Raw genomic sequence first — 20,755 nt, forward strand, 5'->3', positions numbered from 1 at the left:
CCGGCCCCCGCCCTCGCCGTTGCCATGGCCGCGTCCCTCCTCCGGCGGCCGTGGCTCCCGAGGCGCCTCCCCGGGGCGGGCCGGCGGTGACGCGGCGGAGGTGACGCGCGGGGCGGTGGTACCGGGGCGCTCGGCGCTGTCTCCTTGTCCCCATCACGGCTCCCGCTCGGCCCCCCCGCGCCGCCATGTCCGCGCCCGGCAGCGGCGGCGACTTCGGGAACCCGCTCAGGAAGTTCAAGCTCGTCTTTCTGGGCGAGCAGAGCGGTGAGAGCCGGGCCGGGCCCGGGCGGAACCGGGAGGGGCCGTGCGGGGCGGGGGCAGCGCCTGGGGCCGAGGCCGCGCCGTGCCCGGGGTGGGGGACGCGCTCCGGGGAGGGGCGGCCTGGCCTGAGGCCTCGGCGGGCGGAGCCCGGGGCTCCGTTCCCGGCCCTTCCCATCGCCCGGGGCTCCGTTCCGCCCTCCCGGGCCCGCAGTGCGCCCGCAGCCCGGGCGGGGAGGCGGCCCCAGAGCTGCGGGGGCTCCCGGCGGCTGCGCTGCCCCCCTGGCCGCGGCCTCCTTCCCTCCCTCCCTCCCTCGCAGCCCGGGGTTTTGTTTTGCCTCAAAGGGCCTCCCTTTTGTGCCCCTTCCCCGGGAGCGGGTGGATGAGTTGTGTGTTTTCCCCGGGATCGTGGTGTTTTCTCGCTGGGAGTGTCCAAGGCCCGTTGGACAGGGCTGGGAGCAGCCTGGGCTGTGGAAGGTGTCCCTGCCCACGGCACGGGTGGGTCTGGATGAGCTTTGAGGTTCCTTCGAGCCCAAATCATCGTGGGGTTATTGCTCCTCACCTTCTCCTCGAGCCTGGAACTGGAGGTCTTGGAGGGATTTCCAGAAGTTTTCTGATTTCCCAGCCTTTCCAATGCAGGATTGACATTGCTGCTGATAGACGTTTGTCTAATCTGTTTTTAACCCTCTCCAGTGTTCCTAATTTCACAACCTTTTTAGGCAATTTATTCCTCTTTCCTCTTCTATCCGTGTCCTTTGAATTTTTCTTGGCTTCCTCCAGCTTCCTGAGCCAGAATTGGAGCTTTATCTCTGTTTTTCACTTCTTATCAGTTCTGCACTTTATCTTGTGATGATATTGGGAGATGTAAATTTAAAGTTTTGAAACAAACCACCAGAGTTTGCTCTGTATCTAAAATCTTGTTACAAAGGAGAGATGGGAGTGTGGAATATTGCATTTCCACGCAGCCAGAGGCAGCAGAACAGCATCTGGGATATCACCTGCTTTGTTTTGATGTTTGTGTCCCAGACTTGGGGATTACATAAGGAGCAGAACAGGGTAACAAAGCAGATTTATTGCTTGCCCAAAGCCAACAACAGGTTCTTTGTTATCAGCACACCTGATTGGAGGGCCAGGTTATCTCCATGATTAAGTTTGGACCTGCAGAGATTGATCTGCCTCTGTCATTTTGAGGCTGAATTTTCCAGCTGGCTGTTTCCCAGGGAGGTGTAGCTGGAATGGCCTGAGATTGGCAGCTGCTCTCACATCAGTGCCACTCCCAAAGCAGTGCTATTTGTTTTTTCCCACTGCTGCTTGAAAGTATTTTTTCTCTTCTCTTGTAGTTGGGAAGACCTCCCTGATCACCAGGTTTATGTATGACAGTTTTGACAATACTTACCAGGTATGTGATAGTATTTATTTGCTTTTTTAATATGTTTATATTAATGAATCCATGCCCTGCTGTTCAAATGGATGCCTGGGAGCCTATTTTTCCATGAGATGTCAGTTCAAGATCAGATAATGGGTTAAAATGTGCTGTGAAATGGTAAATCAAAGCATCCAGTGTGATGTCAGGAAGTGCAGTGTCCAGAAAGGGAGCAAGGTTTAGATCCCCTTTGGATGTGGGATAGATCCTGTGAGAAGCCTTGAGGAAAATGGGGAGAATGTTGTTTTATGGTCAGGATTTCTGGTGCTGGATATGGGAGCCTCAGGAAATGGAGAATGGATAAAAACCCAACATCTTCTGACATTCTTAGTCTCTGTTATCTTTAGAGCTTCCATTTCAGAAGAGTTGAGTCTGGAGTGTGTAGATGGATCTGCCAGAAGTCAGCTTGGTATATTTTGTCTCTCAATTTTTTTATTACTATTTTTTGACTAAAGGACTAAAGATAGGAAAAGCCAGGGAAGTCTTGGCAGGCAAAGAGGGGGGTGGGGATGAAGAGGCTGCAGATGAAAAGCAGAAGATGTGTAAGAGGCCTGAAGGTTTGGGGAAGAATTAATTGCATCAAAGGCACTCAGAAGTATTTCATGGGAATATCAAATACCTGTAAAGCAGATGAGATTAGGGCTTTATCTTTTAATTCAGCCTGGAAGAGTTACTGGGTTAGATTGGGATGATTGGAAGTCAAAGACAAGTCACTCACTGGAACTCAATCCTCCTGTGCTTCCTGTGTTTTTTCTTCTCCTGTGCTTCCTTCCTTTTCCTGACTCTTTTAAGATGCTCTCATAGATTTATTTATTGTTGTTGTAGTTGTTATAAACCATGGCCTGGTTGAAAAATTGACCTCCCAGAAATAAATTCTCCCTCCCAAAACTGACTGTGTTGCTCTTTACAATTATCCAATGGTACACATTCAGCTGTGAGTGTTAAGAATGGGGATAATCTGCCTAAAACACTCAAATCTGGTACATCAGGAGCTCTCTCCTCTTTCCTGGGGTTCTGATGAGCTGGGACAGCTCCTCGATTGAAGTGCCTGGGAGTGCACCTAACTTAGTGCTTTATTTTAAATGCCTTGTGCTGCAATTGCTGTAGCAATGGGAATGGGAGTGGATGCAGACCTGCCTGGGAAATGAAGCTGCTGAATGTCACTGGAAGGGAAGCACATTCTGAAGTGGAAAGGCCTGGATAAAAATGGCTTTTTAGCTTTCAGCTGCCCATATTTTATAGATCTCGTTTGTTCTACCTTTTGGGTATTTTTACCAAGATAATTCTTACCAGACTGAATTGGGGCAGGCCAGAAGGAGCTGCCAGCTCAGATACAATCTGTGTGGAGATGCAGGAATGTCTGAGGTTAAAATCCAGACTCAGAGGTTCTTGTGGAGCTGAGAAGTGTTGAGGAATGCTGTGAAATGCAGCTGGTGCAGATCCCCAGATTGCTTTGTTTTCATCACCTCAGTTGAAGGCAATTGAAGGCAAATCACTTCACCAGCTTCATAACAAGTTTGTGAACATTTGTGAGAGTTTGTGCAGCAAGGGGATGCTGGAAGGCAAGTCACAGCTCCTAATGCTTCTCCTCTTTCCAGGCAACCATTGGAATTGATTTCCTGTCCAAAACAATGTACCTGGAGGATCGCACGGTGAGTGGGGCAGGGCTGGGATGGCTGGGAGGGCTCTTTCCCCTGGCCCTTCCTCCAGCAGCCTCCAGAGAACCAGCCTGGGCTGAATCCCATCACTGGTACAAGATCTGGTACCTCTCTCAGGAAGTCAAAGTCTTCCATGGAAAACTGGGGCCGGATAATGGCCACATCCCAGGGAATGTGCTGCCTTTGTGTGCACCTCCTTTAGGTGCAGTTTGCTCCCTGAATTTGCAGCTCTGCCTCTGGGATTGTCAGGATGAAAAGGGCTGAGCAGACCTCAGGTAGCACAGAATATGCTGAGCTGGAAAGGACCCACGTGGCTCATGCAGTGCAGCTCCTGAAGCCAATAAAAAGCCAAGGAAGGAGTTGGTGTTCCAAGTCTTGATGTCCTTCATGATTAGACCTCATTCCTCCTCCTAGGAAGTTCTGTGGTAGCACAGCTCTGACCACCTGCAATAAAGCAATTTGGGATATAGCCTGCATGAGATTCCTGTTTGCACAGAGACCTCTCACTCCCTTCTCCTGGATTTCCTCTCAGTATTTGTGGGTTTGCTCATGTTTTGCCAGTGTTTGCCTTTTTGCCATTTTCCTGCTGTGTGAGGAGTGTGACAGAGCTGTGGGGAGCTTTGGGCCTGCTGCTTCCAAAGAAGTCTCTTCCCATTGTGTGTGCTGAATTTCTTGAGAATTTCTCTGCCATTTTAGCAATGATTCCCTCTTAGAAAAGCCCTTTTTTAATGTTGGTTTAAGGCAAAGATCCTGGGAATGCTGCTGGACACCTGTGGATGTCTGTGTGATTTTATAGCGATGTGGGTTTCTCATGGTTGTGTAAGTCAGGATGTCATTCACCTGCTGCTCTGCTATCCAGAAAATCCCATTTTCCTCCCAGTGTTGGAATGCTGTGAGCTTTCCTGGTTATGTAAGTGGTTCACAGAGCCCACAAAGCCTGTTCAGATAACAGAGGTGTGGAGTGTAGATAAGAGGAGGGACAGATACAAGCAAACAAGCTGAGAAAATTCAGACACTGGAATAGTTTCTCAGATGTGGTTAATGCTGGATTTTGCAACAGGCTTTGATTTCTGGGCTGGAAATGAGCAATGCTGAGCCTCCAGCTGGGATGTGTGCTTTGGTGGATTTGATATGGCCTTACAGCAAAAGCCAGCAGAAGGAATCCTCATCCCTGGAAGGGTCCAAGGCTGGGTTGGACAGGGTTTGAACCAAGCTGGAATAGTGGAAATATCCCTGACCATGGCAGGGGTGGAATGAGATGAGCTTTAAAATCCCATCCAACCCAAACCATTCTGGGATTCCATGAAATACATGTGGAATTTGGTTCTCTAAAACCATCTCCCAGGAAGGGCAGCTGTGTGACATTGCCAGCATTGGGATGTGTGGCATTCAGTGAGCTGGAGCCACCTGAAGCCCCATCCTCAGTCCTGGCTGTCAGGAGCCACCTCCATGTGCAGTTCCCCTCATTCCTGACAGACTGAGCAGTTCCTCCTCCTCTGTGTGTCCATATCCTCCCAGCCCTGTGGGAGTGCAGTGCAGGAGAAGCCAGCCTGCAGGGTGGTTGCTCTTGGGGCTTCCACCACCTCTGCTTTTCCAGTGGGATCATCCAGGCTGGGCTGAGGGGGTCCTTAGGGTCAGGATCCCTGTGGCCTGGCTGTGCATTTTTCATATTAGCTGGTGCCATGAGGAGGATTTAGGGCTCTCCCAGTTTCTGGTGTTGGAATGTGTGAGATATTCCTGGGTGTGTGGAGGGAGGGATGTTCCCAGACCTCGGGAAGTGCCGCTGCCTCTTTTCACGTTTCTGTTCCATTTGAACTTTCCTTTTGTTGCCTTAGTTTTGCTTTGCAACTTATTTTTCTTTATTTATTTTGATTTCACTTGAGTTTTGGTTTTGTTCTCCATTTTCCTGCTGTTCCCCTTCCCCTTGCCCTGCACTTTTCCATTTCCCAGATCAGGCTGCAGCTGTGGGACACAGCCGGCCAGGAGAGGTTCCTCATTCCCAGCTCCATCCGTGACTCTGCTGTGGCTCTCATTGTCTTTGACATCACAAGTAGGTATGGAGCCCAGGCTCTGCAGGGACCTTGCTTTTAACACATTTCTTACTCTGGAAGTGGTGGTGGTACCCAAAAAGAGCTAAAATAGCCCATCAGCCACCTGTGGGTGTTGGCAGGGATTGGGAGCTCCTGTGTCTTTGCTGGTTGTTGGTAGCCTTTGCAAAGCTTTACTGTTTTTCTGTTTCGTTTTTTTTTTTTTTTAAATTATTTTTCTATCTTCCAAATTATTTTTCTTTTTCATTTCTGGGTAAGGAGAGAGGTTATACAAGTAACAGCTTCAGGTGCCAAAGCAAAAGAACATGGTCAGAGTAGGTAAAACAAAACCCTTTAAAACAGAAGCTGTGGAGTGACTTAGGAGGATTCAAGATTCCCATTTTGTTGGAAAAGAGACCTGGAGACTCACAAGAGAGCTTTTGAAAGAGGAGAGATGCAACAACCACAATTTCTAAAGAACAAACAAGCTTAGAGGGAAATTCTCTAACTCTTGACATGAATGTTTTAATACAAGATAGGGAGTTATGAAGAGAATTATTTCATTGTAACTCCTTGTTATTGATTCCACTTGATCTGGTGGGGGGTTTGTTAATCTACAGTATCAGGATTTATATGAATTTCAGTAAAGAAAACAGCACAGGTGGAAAAGCTCTGGCCCAGCTTTATTCTGTTACAAACAAGTTTAGAGTGAGGTGTTTGTTTTGCTCTGCTAGGCTGAAGTGCTTAACAAATAATAGGCTGTGACTTAATCTCACTATTCAGGGCAGATAATTTCCTGATATTTCTCCCAGAGAAGTCCTGGGGAAATCCTGGTTTGGTGCAAATGGTGTCAGACTGGCCTGTTTGGGGAGCACAGAGATGTGCAGGTGGTGGCCTGTGCTGAGGCAGGGGGGCAGGATGCACAGCTTGCCATCATTTTTCCCACTGTGCAGGTACAGGATGCTGTTTGTCCAAGCAGCTGGAAACATTTTGCCAGTCCAGGCTGTTCTTAACAGCTCCCAGCCAGGTCAGAAAAAATTAAGTGGCAGCTGATCTCATAATTCTTCAGTAACAGGCTGATCTTTGCAGATAATTTAATTTTTTCACAGTTCTTAGTGACTGAGAGGTTTAAAGTTTTCTTGTGTTGCAGCAGGGACGTGCTCAGGTACGTGTGGGGGCACAATGAAATTGTTTAGCTATTGTTGATGTGCTGGACATCCCAAAATGCAGGTGGAGAGATCCATTAGGGGAGTCCATACTCAGCTCAGGCGTCTTCTGAAGGTTGTTCCTAAGGAAGGCTGGGCTCATTCCTGGTGTCCCACAGTGGTTGAGTTTTCCCTTCTAAAATGGGTGCACACAAACCTGGACTTGTAGAAATGCAGGAAACCTGGGTCACTTCAGGGGGGTGTCTGTGTGGTACCTACTCACTGGAGACCTTCCCTCAAATAACTTTACCCTGCACAAATCACAAATTAAACGAAATTATAAAATTAAATAAATTTAACAAATTAAATTACCTGGGCCAGCTCTGTGATGCTTTCTCCAGTTGCCTTTTGCTGTGAGTCTGAAGGTTTGGGGTGTTTCAGTCACCACCTGGGTGAATGTTCTTGGGGAATATTCCAGGGTAGCAGCAGTGTCCAGGGAGGGTGTGGAAGGGATCAGCCTGATCTTCCAGCTCTGCTGTGACACTGCCCAGGTGCTCCCACTTTGTCACCCTGAGTTTCCTGGCATAGAGAAGAGCCCTGACTTCTGCTCCTGTAATCAAGTCTGCCGTCAAAATGAAGCAAGAGCTAATTGCTTTAACTATAAACCCTAATCTTCCTTAAGCCCCAGGGCATCAGCTCGACATTCCCTGATGGAGATAAGATGTTGTTTTGAATCTGACTGCAGGCCTGTGCTCTATCAGCTTCTCTTCCTCTCCTAAACAAGCAGTGATTGGTCCTGAAGAAGCTGCTTTTTCCTTGATGAGCTGCTTCATTAACCAGTGCTCTGCCTCCCTGCTGGGATTATTTGTGGCTGTAAACTGGGAGCCAGTGGCTGCCTCCAGAAAGCTGTTGGGAAGGAGGAGCAATCCTGTTTTCAGGCACTGTGGGTGAAGGAAAAGGACTTCCATGTGGAAAGCTTTTTGTTTGGGGCGTTTGGGAGTTTTTGAGCAGTGCTGGTTCAGCCAGGCAGGTCCCAGACCTTGGAGCTGTCATATATAATAATATATAATAATAACTGTTATTATTTGGGGTCAAACTCTTGCAGCATTTTTCTGACTCCTGTGCTGCTCTGGAAGGGAGACCCCAATGCCCTTTGCATCACCTGAACCCTGCAGTGTGTAACACTTGCTTTCATTTCTGCTGGAATTTCAGTTATCATTGCTTCAATATCCCATGAAAATCCCCACTGCCACCACATGGATGCTCCATGCTGGAGGTTGGATGTTGTTCCCCTGCCTGGTGTCTGTCCTGAGGGAAAAGCTTTGATCAGAGATGCTCCAGGCTATGAGTCCTGTGGAGATCCCATCCATAATCCTGGGAGATCAGTGCTGGACTGTTGGCTCCCCCCAGTAACGAGATGGGAACCAAATCCTGGAGATGTTTGGGAGTAGCAGGATCTCTGGGCAGGCAGAGGAGGGAATGAAAGCACTTCACAAACAGATCCTGGAAACAGCTCTGCTGGGGTTGGATTTGGGGCGAGATGGCAAGCTCAGCCCAGCTGCTGAGGTTGGGTGTGGAAGTGTCCTTTTCCCTAAAGGCTTTTCCTGCTCTCTCTCCTCTCGGTGGGCCGGGCTGGCCCCAGCAGGTGCGGCTGCAGCTCTGGGACACGGCGGGGCAGGAGCGGTTCCGCAGCCTCATCCCCAGCTACATCCGCGACTCCACCATCGCCGTCGTGGTCTATGACATCACAAGTGAGTGCTGGCAGCTCTGCTGGCTCCTTTAGAAACACCCCACACCAGCAGAACTGAGAAGTTCCAACCACAAGTTCTGCAAAAACATCATTAAAATCAGAGATGTTTTCACGCCTTCCTTGTTTTTCTGTCTGGGCGGGAAATAATTGCTGTGGGATGGGGAGGTTTGGAGAAGCACCTGTATAGGAATGTGCCCCGTGTTGATGGAGTGACAAAACTCTCCTTTGTCCCCTCAAAAAGGAAAGAAGCCCAGAGGTTTCTCTCCTCGATTAGGTGAAAAAGCCACCTCATAAGTCTAAAGGACTTCACCTCAAACTTAATGATAGCTAATTAGATTGGATTATCTAATCTATCAAAAGTCCCACCTAAGCAATTTAGTAGGAAAAGAAGTGAACAAAGAAACAAATCGCTTTTGTGAAGTGTTTTGCCAAAAGCAAAGATCTCCTGCACCTAGCTCAGTTTTTCTCTCTTATTTTGCCTTTTATTAAACCTTTTTGTTTCCAACACTGCAGCAGAAGCCATCCTGCCTCCAAAAGTAGCTGAGCTATCTTAAGTGTGTTATAGACATCCAAAAGCTTATTAGACCTAACTCAAAAAAACCACTATAACACACCTGAGTACAAGTGAAGCATTTTCCCTGTCATAAAGGAGTTTTATCCTCAGCTTTGCTATTTCATTCTTCCCTGCAGACTTGAATTCTTTCCAGCAAACCTCCAAGTGGATCGATGACGTCAGGACAGAGCGAGGCAGTGACGTCATCATCATGTTGGTGGGGAACAAAACCGACCTGGCAGATAAGAGGTAATGGGGGACCCTGGGCCCTGCTGCCCTGCCCAGAGCCACCAGGGACTACTGGGGCCAGGCTGCCCTTAAAACAAGGCTTAGTTTTAAACACAACATCGTTTGCTTGTCAGGAAATTCTCATTTCTGCTTTCAGCAAAAGTTATTCCCTTTGCTGTCCAACAAATAGTTTAAAACAAATTCACAAAAAAAAAATTGCTGAAGTGGTTCTGCACCATTATCTCAGTGGGGTATTTTGTCTGATTTTTCCTTTTCACACTGAGGTAAAGGCTAAAAGCTGCCTGTGAAAGCAAGGAAATCAGCTGGTTTTCACTGTTTTCCACTAATTATCCCCACTCTCTCTGCACATGCAGCTGGAAGTTCATGGCACAATTTCTCCTCGTTAAGAAGCAGCACAAACTTTTGTAGGATTGATCTAAAAGTATGAATTTCTCTGAGTATAAATTTCATGTCATACATAACACAAACTGAGCTTGTGGATGTGTAAAAGGAAAACCAAATCAGCAAAACCCAACCTTCCCCAAAAGAGAGACCCAAGAATTTGATTAGACTCCTAAAATGACACAGATTAATGTTTTGGGAGGTGCCATAAAGCATTTTCCTTTAAAACTCTTAATTCTACAGCACATCAACCAAAATAACCAATGTAGTGGGGTCTTAGAAGAGCACAGGCTTTACTTTGTGTTCCTATTTCAAATCCTTCTCTGGATTGTTGATTTAACAAGGATTTTGTTGAATATTTTCAGAGATATTTGTTCCTTAGGAAGGTGTCAGGAGCAGTGTAGATAAAGGAAGGTTTTTATTTTAATGGGTGGTGCCAGAGGCAGTTGGCAAAGGGAAGGTGGAGTGAACCAGGCAGTTCCAGTCCTTCCAAATGAAACATCCTCAACATCCCAGAAATGTGGGCTTTGGCTGTCAGGGGATGTGTGAGGGCTTGAAGCCACAGGAGGATTCTGATCTGATGCACAGAAAATCACCTCAGGAAGGTAGAACTGGGAAACACCTGGATCTCACAGCAAAACAAAGTCTTAAAATATCAAGTTCTTGTGCTTTGGCTGTTCACGAGGTTTTCCTGATCAAAGGAGAACAATTTATGGATGAAATTAATGTTTTATCAACAAAATCTTGGCTTTTATTTGAATATCGGTTTACTCCGTTTCTTGGGGTGATGGGCAGAGTGATCTGAGTGTTCCATTGTGGGACATTCCCACATTTTTAATTCTAACCCCTGCTTTGCTCACTCCTGCAGTTACACATCGCTTCAGGATGTGTTGTGATGTGGATTTTCTCCTGTCATCCTGGTGGTTTTGTGTCCCAATAAACCTGCTCTTTGCCCTGCAGGTTTTTAGTTTTCATACCCAGCAGGAAAAGCAGGGATAATTCCATTTGGCTTTTCCCACTTCACTGGGAAGCATTTTGAGATATCCCATGCCTTGCAGTTTGAAAATATTCCTAAAACTTGCTGCTGAGAGCTACAGGTATACAATAAAAACGTGTACGTTCATTTTGCTTAAGAATTCCCTGTGTGATGAATTCATGGTGTTCCTGAAATTGTTCACAAAAGCAAAATCCAAGATGTTGTCTCCAAGATGTTGTCCCTGAGCCAGCTCTGGATTTTGGCCACTGAGCCTCTCCCAAGCCCTCCTGGCAGCTGGGAATGACTGCAGCTCCCTGACTGAATAACCTGGCATTTCTAATTCCTCCCAAAATCCAGTTTCATGTGAAGCTGGAAAGGCCAATGGGATCATTTCAGCCTTGGAGTATTTCCTGATGGTGCACAACAGCTGGCCCAGCACTGCTGGAAGAATTAAAAATACCACAAAAATTGTTTGAAGCTGCTACAGCTGAAGTTCATGCAGCACTGGAAATTCTCATTTTGGCAGCTGAATGTGACAATTCCAGTGTGGGCTGGGATTTGGAATGATGGGGAAGGGAATATCCAGGTGTCAGTAGCAGGAGCTGCCTTGCCTTTCTTTTCAAAGGACCTTGGGGTTTTGTGAGGCTGAAATTCTGGGCCTGTAAAGGCTGGACAAAGCCACCTTTGGTGTCACAGAGGTGACATATTTTTTTTTGAGGCAGAATACAGGGAAGCCATTCATTCTCTGATAAAAAACAGGGATGAGGCAGATTCTGAGGCCAAAAAGCAGCACTAAAAATAGCCCTGTTCCTGTTCAGTGCAGCCTGGTAAGTTTTTCATTCCACTCAATGTTGCTTCAGTTGGTGGCTGGGTTTTTTCCTTTGTTGGTTTTTTCTTTCTCCCTGCAGTTTTCTTTCCTCTCATTTTTGGACTGTTTTGCTTTGGTTTGGTTTTTGTGCTCTGTGATTTGTTCTCATTACTGGAGACAGGTTTCTGTAGAGGAGGGAGAGAGAAAAGCCCAGGAGCTGGATGTGCTGTGTGTTGAAAGCAGTGCTAAAGCAGGACTTAAAGGGACACAGAGGGGCAGTTCCAGGTGCTTGTCCCCAAGCTGCTGCACTGTCCCTGCTGCTGGAGCCTTTGTGTCACCTCACAGCATTCCCTCTGTCAGATTTGGGAAATCCCTGTCTCAGTGTGGGGATTTTTCCTGGCCTGGAGTGCTGTGGGTGAGGCTCAGGTGTTGTGCACAGGCTTCATCCTGTGCTGCTCATCTGCCACAGCTCCAGGGGTTCCTGGGGAGCTTCCCTGAGGTGTTTTCACTCCCAGCTGGAAGACTTGGGGGTGATGAAGCCTCCAAGGTCCTGAGGTGGGCTGAACCCTCTTGGAAGGGGAGCAGCAGCTGACTGCCAGCCATCTCTGACTTTTCCTTCTGTTCCTTGTGTCTCTTTTCCACCTTTGTGCAGGCAAATCACCACAGAGGAAGGGGAACAGAGAGCCAAAGAGCTGAATGTGATGTTCATTGAGACCAGTGCAAAGACTGGCTACAATGTGAAACAGGTAACACATCCAGGCTGTGTTCTCAGTCAGGAATTCACTGCTCTGGGTGTGCTCCAGGGTGGATTTGGGATCCTGCAGGAATTTCCTTGTGTTTTATGCCAGCCCCTGAGATGTTTCTTGGTTTGTGTAGTGCAAGCTCCTTTCCTGTTGAGTTAATGATTCCCTGTCAAAGCTAAACCTTGAAACAAAGGAGGACTCACTCCAGAATGTGCTGAGGGATGGGAAAGGGGGAAAATCATTGTTTTGTGCAGCCAGTCAGCTGGAACTTGGTTTGGTTTGGTTCACAGTCAATGCACTGCTTGCTGAAATCACTGCTGACATCAGTGGGGAGAATTGTTTCTGCTGATGCAGTGGAGTAGAAGTTCTCCTTCTGTTTGCCAGCCAGAGAATCTTGAAATACTTTAGGGGAATTGAGGTTGGAAGGGATCCCTGGAAATCACCCCTTCCAGCCCTCCTGCTCAGAGCAGGCTGCCCAGAGCTGACTCCAGCTGAGTTTGGAACATCTCAAAGGGTAGGAACTGTCCAGTGCCACTGTTTGATCAACCAAAGAGCAAAACAACCTCTACATTTTCATTTTAAGCAGAATTTCTCAGATTTCTGCTTGTGCCCTTTGCTTCTTGCTTGTGATTCCCCTCTCCACTGGTTCAGGGATTGTTCTGGATATCCCAGAGCTTGGAATAAGGAGCTGTGAGCTCTGGAGGAGATTTGGAAACATCCTCAGGGGTTTGCTGCACACCAGCAGCTTGGTACAGCCCCACAGTGGGATTGGGAGGCTTTGGGCTCAGTTTTTGTGGCTGTTCTGGGTTGAACCCACTTTAGTGGTGGGTTTTGACTCCTGTTGCCTTCTTTGCCCAGTGGGTGTTTGTGAGGGGAGCTGGGATGTGAAGCTGCAAACCCCAGCACTTCACTGGAACCTTGGTTTTGCAAGGAACCCTTTGAGGGGCGGCTGAGAGGGAAATCAGAGCAGCAGGGATCGCTCTGGGGTTCATGCAGAGAGTTCAGCAGCCTGGCAGTGTCTGTGCTCCAAACATTGACTGAGGAATGCTGCAAACCCATTTTCCAGGTTTTCTGGGGGTAGCAGAGCCCTTCCCAGTGTAAGTGCAGCTCCCTGGAACCAGCAGTTCTGCTGAGGAATGGCTCTTTGGCAGCAGCACTGGTCTGAAGGACTCTAAAAGCTCTGTTGTTCCACAGAGGAATATTCAGTGCCAGCTGAGTGATCAGAAATCCCCAAATGTGCACCCTTTGTGCACAAGCAGAGGCTGAACATGGTAAATGATGTTTAGTAAGTGCAGGAGGGAGTTCCATGAATCCCTGGAAGAATGTTACTAATTAATTCCACATTCTCTTCAAGCAGGAACAGGTAAAGTAAAACTGGCTTTTTGTAGGCATTGAATAAGTTCTTTAATATAAGTTCTTTAAAACCTGTTAAATATCCTGCATAAAATTCTTTTGGCATTTTTGATCACTGCTCTGCCTGCTAAAGTACCCACTTACGGAGTTTGTGCAGCTCAGACTCAGAGTCCTGCTGTAAAACAGTGTTTCTAACAGGAACTTGTTTCTGACAAGCCTTGAGCTTCTCCCTTGCTGCTTTCCAGCTTTTCCGCCGTGTGGCTGCTGCCTTACCTGGGATGGACAGCACACCAGAGAAGAGCAAAGAAGACAGTATCCTTGTTTTCCCATGGAACTGGGCAATTACCTGGTGTTAAATTGGGCTTACTGACTTTCTTTGGCACATTGTGGGGATGGGCTTTGCTGGGCTTTGCAGGGATGTGGCTGAAGCAGGACACGGAGCTGTTGGAGTGTGAGCAGAGGGAAGGAGCAGCTCTGCCATGAGGAAAGGTTGGGACAATTGGGATTGTTCAGGCTGGAGAAGAGAAGCTTTGGGGTGACCTAATTCAGGCCTTCAGGACCTGAAGAAGCCAAAAAGAAAAATGGAAAGGGAATATTTGTGATGGCTTGGGGCGACAGGACGAGGGGGAATGGCTTCCCACTGCCACAGGGCAGGGTTAGATGGGATATTGGGAAGGAATCCTTCCCTGTGAGGGAGGGTAGTGAGGACCTGGTACAGGGTGCTCAGAGAAGCTGTGGCTGCCCTGGATCCCTGGAAGTGTCCAGGGCCAGGTTGGATGAGGCTTGGAGCAAGCTGGGCTAGTGGAAGGTGTCCCTGCCGTGGCAGGGGGTGACACTGAGTGATCTTTAAGGTCCCCTCCAACCCAAGCATTGTATGACCCTGTTTGTGGGCCAGATATAAATGTACACAGCTAATGGCCAGCACAAATTTTGCTTCTGCACTGGAACTGAGGCTGGAATTTCCACACCTTTGTAACACCAGAGTTTGTTTCTCTTTTTGCCCATCCTCTGAGACGTCTCACCACGTGCCTGGCTTTGCCTGTGCAGAGACCCCAAACAACCCTTCCAAACCCTATCCTGGGTGATTCCTTGACTGTGCCTGCAGTGATTGACATCAAACTAGAGAAGCCCCCCGAGCAGCCAGTGACGGAGAGCGGCTGCTCCTGCTAACGGCCCTGGCGGCAGCGGCAGCCCCGGCGGCCGGGCTGGAGAACATCGCGCTCATCGCCCCCGGGGCTGCCAAACCATCCCCAAGCGAGCAATGAACCCCTGGGTACTGGTGGGGAGCAGCCCCAGCTCCCCTCTCACTGCATGGTTTGAGCCCTGAGTGCAGAATGAGTGTCCTGTCATTTGAGTTTATTTTTTTATGTTGTTGCACTTTGGCACCACGGTGCCCTTCACACTTTCTCTCTCTCTCTCTCTCTCTCTCTCTCTCTTCCTCCCTTTCTCCCCCTGTTCCCACCTGGAGCCTCCCTGCTCAGATGTATCTTGTGAATGCCATGGAAAAGCTGCCGAGTTAGGGAAGACAAAAATGAAGCTTTGGGGGGGTGGGTTCTCTGCCTTCCCTCCTGCCTTGCATCCTCCCCCTGCCTTCTCCAGCCCCCTGTCCTGCATCCCCACTTCCTCTGGTGAAAGGCTGCTCCTTAAACTTAAACCAGTCACTTGGACTTGCCTTTTTGGACTCTGCAGGTTCCCAGGCTTTGCTTCCCGCAGGGCACACAGCCCATGAGCTCTTTGGTTTCTCCTTTCTGTGGATGACCCTGGCTAACTCTTGCTCACCACTTCCCAGTTTTGCCCCTCGAGTCACACAGGCCCTGGAAAGCCCCAGACTCTGAGAGCTTTGGCCTTGTTGCTCCCATTTGTGTGGCAGGGACATCCCAGAGCCTGCTGGAATCTCTTCCCATCCAGAGGATGTTGGTGAGTGTTGGCTGCACGAGGGACCAGAGGCTTTGCAGCCCGAGGCTGGGTGGGGAGAGATCCTCAGGGATTCTGGAAGCGAACAGTGACCTGGAATCCATCACTGCAGGGACAGTACCTGCCCTGGGAGTCATGGATGCTCCTCAGGCTCCTTCCCTGGTCTCCATTCTCCTGTTCTTTTATCATGGGAGCTGTTTCATGCGGAGCAGGAGAGCCACAGCCGAGGGAAGGGCAACATTCCACTCTCATTCCCAGGTTGCTGCTTGATGGAATCATTCCCATTGCCTCTGCCCTTGGAGCAGAGCTCTGGGGTGGGACCAGCAGCCAATTCACTCCTGGGGGAGTTTTAACCTTTGCCAAAGCTGAGGGGAGCAGTGGCAGGGAATTCCTGTCACAGTGGGTGGAGGATTGGAGGATGGGATGCTGCTGAAGGGAATTCTGGTGTCACTCCCCAGCCTTGGAGGTTGGGAGCTGCCTCCTTTCCCTCAGCTCCTGGTTTTGAATTAATTCATAGAACTTTTCAGAGATTTCCTGGGCTTTTGGGTCCACAAAAAGTTGGCAGAGAGGAGAATTCCGCTGTCCTGTCCCCACCTGGCCTGTGTGACACGGAGCAAGCTGTGGTAGGACAGTGAGCACAGTGTGACCACGGCGGGGGGGTCAGTGTCACTCCCTCCCTTCCCTTGGCAGGGTGTCCCTCAATCCCTGACCCGAGGAGGGGAAGGGACAGCCCTGTGCTGGGATGTGGCAGCCCTGGCCTGGCAGCAGCTCACTGAGGTCCCCAGAGTCCCCTCCCCTGGGCCAGCTGGCCGCAAGAGGAAGCTGGGATGTGAGTCCTGTCCCACCCCTCGGGAAGCTGATCCCATTCCCTGTACATAGCCCCTGTGGGAGTTGCTGGTGTCGGTGTCCGTGTCTGTAGAACAGGTGTTGCTGTCCCTGCCCAGGCAGCTCTGCTGTCCCTGTCCCTCCCTGGCAGCTCTGCTGTCCCTTCGTGTTGTTCGAGTCACGGACCGGGGCGGGAGGGGGGAGACCCCAATTAGGGGCGGGGGGTAATTAGTGAATCCCATAGTTCCCTTCCCACTGTTTTTCTGGATGTGTTCCTGCCGTGTGTCCGGCCCCGCTGTCTTGTAGCTGTAGCGAGTAAGTGTGACTGTAACTCTGAGTAAGGACTGTGTGACACAGCCACAGTGTATCACTAAATAAATAAAGTTATTTCACCAACACCGCGCTCTCCTGCTGCCACGGCGGGCTGGGGGGGAACAGGGGTTTGCTCTGAGCTGTGACATTCCTGTCCTGAGCTGGGATGGAGGAGGAAGATGAGGAGGAAGGATGGAGCAGACAGCATGAAGGAAGGATAGAGGAGGAAGGATGAGTGATGAAGAAGGACAGAGGTGGAGGAATGGAGAACAAGGGACAGGAGGGAGGGAGAAAGGATGGAGGAGGAGAAAGGACTTTGCTGATGTTATTGCAAAATGTGGAATATGTAACAATGTTCTCTGGAGGTCTTTTCTTTGATGTTTGTTTGATCTTTGTTAGTTTCAAGCCTGATCAGCAAAAATTGAGATTTAATCCAAGAAATTGAGCAGGTAATGAGCTGGAAGTGATGTCCAGGTGTTGGAAGGTGTTGTGGCTGGAATTGCCTCATTGAGGGTTAGGGCTGGACATGCTTGAATGATCTCAGCCCTGGGGGAGGTTACCAAAGCTTGGGAAGAAGGATCCCTATTTTGGGATAACAACAGGACTCTGTGGATGCAAATGTGACTCTGAATGGAGCCTCTCAGGTGAGCCCTGCCCTGCAACACCCCTGGGACTGATCCTGCTGCTCCAGCAAGACCTGCAGGACTCTGCCAGTGCTGCTTCCCTGCAGCCTGAACCCCTGGCAGTGCTCCCTTCATCCCTGCAGGTGTCCAAGGCCAGGCTGGACAGGGCTTGGAGCAACCTGGCCTAGTGGGAGGTGTCCCTGCCCTCCCTATCCAGGCACTGGATGATCCTTCCCACCCAAGCCAGTCCATGATTTTATAAATTTGTGCCTCCCAGCCCAGTTTTGTGTCACTAAAAAAATTCCAGTATTTCTGGAGCTGTTGTTTTCCCACCAGGAATCAGCAACTGCTCAAATTCTGGAGGATGAAATGGACTCTGGTGGCCTTGAAGCTTTGCTAATTAACATACCCAAAACATGAATGTGCCTTCAGAAAGAATCCACTCTTTCCTGTCAGCCAGGTCAGCAGGAAAACACCTGAGTCATTCCCTGGGAGGAGCTGCCCCAGGCAGGGGAGACCTGGAGCTCCTGCCAGGGAATGCTCTGAAGCAGGAGGGACAAATCCAACCTTGAAATTGGATCTGCAGCTTCTCCTTCCCTATGGGACACAGAGATTGTGGGAAATCAGAGAGGGGATACAAGAGGTCTCCTTCCCTTGTTGCAGGGGCTTCCAGGATGTTCATTCCCCTGGTGGAAAAGCTGATTTTTAATTCGGAGTGAAAATCTCTTTTCCTTGTTCCCTGCCCTGCTCCTGGAGCTGTGCTGGTGCCACCACAGCCACAATCCTGCCCTGCTCCTTCCCAGCAGTGCTGGAACACTCCAGGCTCACCAGGGGCTGATTTCCAGCAGAGTCAGTGGGAAAAGCCCCTGAAACAGCTGCAGATCCCAAATGTTCTCCTGCAGGCTGCAAGGGTGACTGGAGCTGAGCCTTGTCCCAGCATTTCCTTGGAATGGAGCTCATGGTGGGTACATCCCAACCTCCACACAGACTTCCTGAGTGGGAAGAAGCTGAATTCAGGCTGCTGTACTTGATTTATTGATTGTTTTTACAGAAAAAAGTGGAAAACACCACAAAGAAGAGAAGTCAGAGCCAGGGCTGTCCTGAAGCCATTACAACGTGATCCCACCAGGCATTTGCTGATAATTTACTTGGTAATTAACATTTGCAAATATCCCAGTCCTATATTGTGGGGGTGTTATCAGCAAAGAGGCACAAACAGCCAGAGCTGTGCATGAACTGGGGCTGGATTTTACTCCTGGAGTTGCCAGCAAACCCAGCAATGCAGAGCAGAGGTGGGAGAGAGGAGAAGGAAAGAATTCCATGGCACAAGAGAGTGAAACAAGTGAATTTCCTGGAGGACAATGCCTGTGCTCTGCTCAGGAATGCTCAACAACCAGGGATCCAGGATCAAGGGATCCACAACCAGCCCAGAACTCACTTAATTGAAGTCTTGCTAAAATCTGGATCCTGCTGGAGCAGCTGCCCCCCAGCACCCACTTCCTACCAGCTTTTCCCAACACCCATTCCCAGGAGCACAGCCTCAATCCCCAGCCACCTTCCAGCCACATGAGCCCCTTGGCATCTCCCCACGTGGGAAAGAGCTGATCCTGTGCAGGCCAGGGGTGCCTCCAGTGAAAGCTGAACCGTGAGGAGTCATCTCAGACGTTGGGAAGAAGGAGTGGAGAGGTTCTGGCGGGATGGAGCTCCCTGTTAGTGAACTGTCCGTTCCTTCTGCCGCTGGTAATCTGGGAGGGAGGGACAAGGAGAGCATGGCCAGGGGAAATCACCCAAAATGTTCAGGAAAACACACATTCCCACGTGGAGGCAGTGCTGGAGACCCTCTGGCTTTAAAAGTGCACCCCCACCAGTCACTTTAGTGATTTTAGGGCATTCAGAACAAAATGCTTTTTTTGAAATTTAAAACCCCCTCTTCCCCTACTCCTTTTATTTTCTTCATAATGGCCACTTTCCATTCTATGAAGAATCCTTGTTTGGTTTGACTTCTCCCTTTTTTATCCCTTAAATCTTGGAACTTTACAGGTGCAGAAGTAGAATCTGGGAGTTAACCCTTCACACACAATTCAAACATCCTTAGGGAGGGATATCCACCATTTGCACTTGTGCCAGACCTCATTCCTGTGTCATTCAAGGATAATCAGCTGAAAGTACTGAGCTTTAAATTAACTTTTCCATTCCCAGCCATCCCACCTTCCTGCTCTCCTAGTTTCCCTATGTGGAAAGCCAAGCCTCATTATCCTGATGTGGTGCCTGATCCCAAATCAACAATCAGTGACCTCAAGCTGCTAAACTGGGCTGGAATGGGCAGGGATTGATGGCATTTGCTTCCCAAGGAGCCTCCCAGGACCGGGCACGTACTGTAGGGGAAGTACCGGACGCGCATCGTGATCTCCCGCGCCGTCTTCAGGATCTCCACGGCCTGGAAAATGAGGAAAGAGCATTCCATGGGTTCTGTGCTGGGCTCAGAGGCTGCAGGGAGGTGGATTCCCCATCCCAGCGCTCACCTTGCTGTGCTCAATGTCCTGGAAATCCACATCGTTCACTGAGAGCACCTGGTCCCCCTCCTGCAGCCCGGCCCTGTGAGCATCCGAGTCGGGAATCACCTGGGAAGGGAGAGCAGGGATGGCAGCCGGGGATGTCCCACAGCTCCCCTCCCACACTGCCCTGGGAGCAATTCCAGGGGCTGGGAGGAGAGCAGGGAGTGGTGCAGGATGTTCTGAGGCAGCAGAGCCTCCCTGGGGCTCAGCTGCTCCCACCGGCACAGGCAGGATCCGGGCGGGAACGGCACAAGGACGGACACACCTTGGAGATGAAGATTCCCAACTGCGAGGCTTTTCCTCCCCGGATGTTGAAGCCCAGCTGTGGGGAAAACCAGCAGGGAAATGCAGTCACCAGGACCCTTCTCTTGGCCCAGTTCTCTGTCCATTTCCCAGGACTCTTCTCCCTGTCCAGGGCCCTTCCAGTTCCCCAGGACTGTTCTCCCTGCCCTGCCTCCCGGAGGGACCCAAGGCGTGGGTGCTGCGGTGCTCAGCCAGGTCCTCTCTCCTCATTCCTGCCACCGGGAACACCTCAGGGGACCCCGCTCCCATCCACCAGCAGCTCCACATCCCAAGATACCACATCGGGAACCACCTCACCCCTTTCCCACCACCCTGGCATCTGCCACCCTGCCCCCCCCACGCCTGTCACAGCAGTTTACTGTGCCAGGACGCTGCCGGTCGGGAATATCGCGATCCCAGCGTCTTTTATTGTCGGGAAACGCTCCGGGAACGCGACACCGCGCCCAGGAACGCCGGGCCGGCGCCGCCCGCCTCACCTGCGCCCCGGGCGGCTTCTTGAGGACGATGGTGCGGGGCAGGAACTGCGTGAGCTCGTTGTTGTAGTCGGGGTGATAAACGCGCTGCGGGGGACGCGCGGCGGCTCAGCCGGGGCTGGGCCGGGCTCCCCCGCCCGGCGGGGTCCCGCGGCCGCCGCCGCCCCCGGGCCGTGTCCCCGCTCCCCCCGCCCCGGGCTGACCTCGTGCGGCGGCACCCAGGCGGGCGGGCTCTCGTAGGGCGGCAGGAAAACCACCGGGAAGTCGTCGTAGGGCACCCGGCCCTCCATGCTGCCGCTCCGCCGCGCCTGGGACGCGCCCCGAGAGCGACGCACCGCGCTGCGATTGGCCGAGACCCGCCCCCCGCCCCGCCCCCTGCCTGACGCACCCGCACGCGATTGGCTCCGCCCCGCCCCTCGCGCCGTC

At 50.5% G+C, this 20,755-nt stretch overlaps 2 protein-coding genes across 2 annotated transcripts; one reads left to right on the plus strand and one right to left on the minus strand.

The window, feature by feature from the left end:
- Window positions 1-87: 87 nt before the first annotated feature.
- Window positions 88-16,461, plus strand: LOC135447639 (ras-related protein Rab-6A-like). Its single transcript, XM_064712681.1, has 8 exons — window positions 88-264; window positions 1,599-1,657; window positions 3,280-3,333; window positions 8,157-8,262; window positions 8,952-9,063; window positions 11,881-11,974; window positions 13,570-13,636; window positions 14,430-16,461. Exons 1-8 carry the CDS (start codon window positions 186-188, stop codon window positions 14,492-14,494), a joined length of 636 nt encoding a protein of 211 aa, XP_064568751.1. The 5' UTR covers window positions 88-185; the 3' UTR covers window positions 14,495-16,461.
- A 1,549-nt stretch (window positions 16,462-18,010) lies between these two features.
- Window positions 18,011-20,700, minus strand: PDZD11 (PDZ domain containing 11). Its single transcript, XM_064712835.1, has 6 exons — window positions 20,533-20,700; window positions 20,333-20,416; window positions 19,819-19,875; window positions 19,521-19,619; window positions 19,375-19,435; window positions 18,011-18,743 (listed from the first exon to the last, which is right to left on the minus strand). Exons 1-6 carry the CDS (start codon window positions 20,617-20,619, stop codon window positions 18,709-18,711), a joined length of 423 nt encoding a protein of 140 aa, XP_064568905.1. The 5' UTR covers window positions 20,620-20,700; the 3' UTR covers window positions 18,011-18,708.
- Between the last annotated feature and the right edge of the window lie 55 nt (window positions 20,701-20,755).

The sequence above is a fragment of the Zonotrichia leucophrys genome, chromosome 4A (genome assembly GCF_028769735.1).
Source record: "Zonotrichia leucophrys gambelii isolate GWCS_2022_RI chromosome 4A, RI_Zleu_2.0, whole genome shotgun sequence".
Taxonomy (NCBI): Eukaryota; Metazoa; Chordata; class Aves; order Passeriformes; family Passerellidae; genus Zonotrichia; species Zonotrichia leucophrys.

Bases quoted from the DNA above. Each gene is read 5' to 3' on its own strand.
- LOC135447639 (XM_064712681.1), top strand. From the start codon at position 186: ATGTCCGCGCCCGGCAGCGGCGGCGACTTCGGGAACCCGCTCAGGAAG. The intron at 265-1,598 runs GTGAGAGCCGGG...CTTCTCTTGTAG, and splicing joins CTTTCTGGGCGAGCAGAGCG to TTGGGAAGACCTCCCTGATC. The intron at 11,975-13,569 runs GTAACACATCCA...GCTGCTTTCCAG, and splicing joins CTGGCTACAATGTGAAACAG to CTTTTCCGCCGTGTGGCTGC.
- PDZD11 (XM_064712835.1), bottom strand. From the start codon at position 20,619: ATGGAGGGCCGGGTGCCCTACGACGACTTCCCGGTGGTTTTCCTGCCG. The intron at 19,876-20,332 runs GTGAGGCGGGCG...TTTTCCCCACAG, and splicing joins AGAAGCCGCCCGGGGCGCAG to CTGGGCTTCAACATCCGGGG. The intron at 19,436-19,520 runs GTGAGCGCTGGG...CTCATTTTCCAG, and splicing joins AGGACATTGAGCACAGCAAG to GCCGTGGAGATCCTGAAGAC.